General features: G+C 49.6%; 1 protein-coding gene across 1 annotated transcript; it reads left to right on the top strand.

The window, feature by feature from the left end:
- Positions 1-78: 78 nt before the first annotated feature.
- Positions 79-1034, top strand: LOC117941169 (exportin-7-like; the record flags this gene model as incomplete). Its single annotated transcript, XM_034866258.1, has 3 exons — positions 79-288; positions 651-749; positions 856-1034. Coding segments are annotated over exons 1-3 (431 nt in total), but the record flags the coding sequence as incomplete, so codon positions are not given.
- Positions 1035-1186: the final 152 nt, after the last annotated feature.

Genomic DNA, 1186 nt, shown 5'->3' with positions numbered 1-1186 from the left:
GTGGTTGGGAGTGTGCCCGTGGTGGTGGTGGTGGTTGAGGAGTGTGCCCGTGGTGGGTGAGGAGTGTGCACGTGGTGGTTGGGAGTGTGCACTTGGAGGCGGTGGTTACATGTGTGAGTGTATGTTTCAGATACGATGGTGTGCACAGGCTGCTGCTCCAGTCTGGACCACATAGTGACCTACCTGTTCAAGCAGCTGTCCCGCTCCACGAAGAAGAGGCCTGCTGCCATGGCGACGGACGATCGCTTCCTGCACATCATGCAGCAGCACCCGGAGATGATCCAGCAGGTACGCAACTATTGATTTGACAACACAAAGTAGCCGCACAATAACAATATAGTTATGTATACAGTGCGTTTGTATAAATATATATTATAATAAAAATATATACTGTGTGTACATGTTACACAAAGAAGTGAAATTGACCTTGTTTTTGTTTTTCTGTGTTGGTGTTGTTGTGGTTGTTGTGTGTTGTTGTGGTTGTTGTGTGTTGGTGGTGTTTTTGTGGTTTTTGTTGTGTTGCTGTGTTGTGGTGGTGTTGCTGTGTTGTGGTGGTGTTCTGGTGGTGTTGTTGTGGTGGGTTTGTGCTTTGGTGGTGTTGTTGTGTGATTGTGTTGTTGTGTTGCTGTGGTTGTTGTGTTGTGGTGCAGATGCTTTCCACAGTGTTGAACATCATCATCTTCGAGGACTGTAGGAACCAGTGGTCCATGTCCCGACCTCTACTGGGCCTCATCCTGCTCAACGAGAAGGTGCGTGTGTGTGTGTGTGCTCTAACACGTGTGTGCTAACGTGTGTGTGTGTGCGCGCTGACAGTGTGTGTGCTAACTGTGTGTTTGTGCGTGTGTGTGCGTGCAGTACTTCGCTGACCTGAGGAACAGCATCGTTAACAGCCAGCCTCCAGAGAAGCAGCAGGCCATGCACTTATGTTTTGAGAACCTGATGGAGGGAATAGAGAGGAACCTCCTAACGAAGAACCGGGACAGGTACGCCCCAACATGTCCCCTGTCACGGAAGGACCCCTCGTCGTTACCATGGTGATAACTCTCTGTCCCCTGTCTCTCTCTCTCTGTATGTCTGTCTTTGTCTTTCTCTCTCACTCTGTCTCTCCCCTATCTCTGTCTCTTTCTCACCTGTCCGTCTCTCTGTCTTTCCACCTGTCTCTTTCTTTCTGTCCTTCGATCTGTCC

The sequence above is a fragment of the Etheostoma cragini genome, unplaced genomic scaffold (assembly GCF_013103735.1).
Source record: "Etheostoma cragini isolate CJK2018 unplaced genomic scaffold, CSU_Ecrag_1.0 ScbMSFa_4514, whole genome shotgun sequence".
Lineage (NCBI taxonomy): Eukaryota > Metazoa > Chordata > Actinopteri > Perciformes > Percidae > Etheostoma > Etheostoma cragini.
Note: the sequence above shows the minus strand (reverse complement) of the source record. Positions and strands in the feature narration are given on the sequence as shown.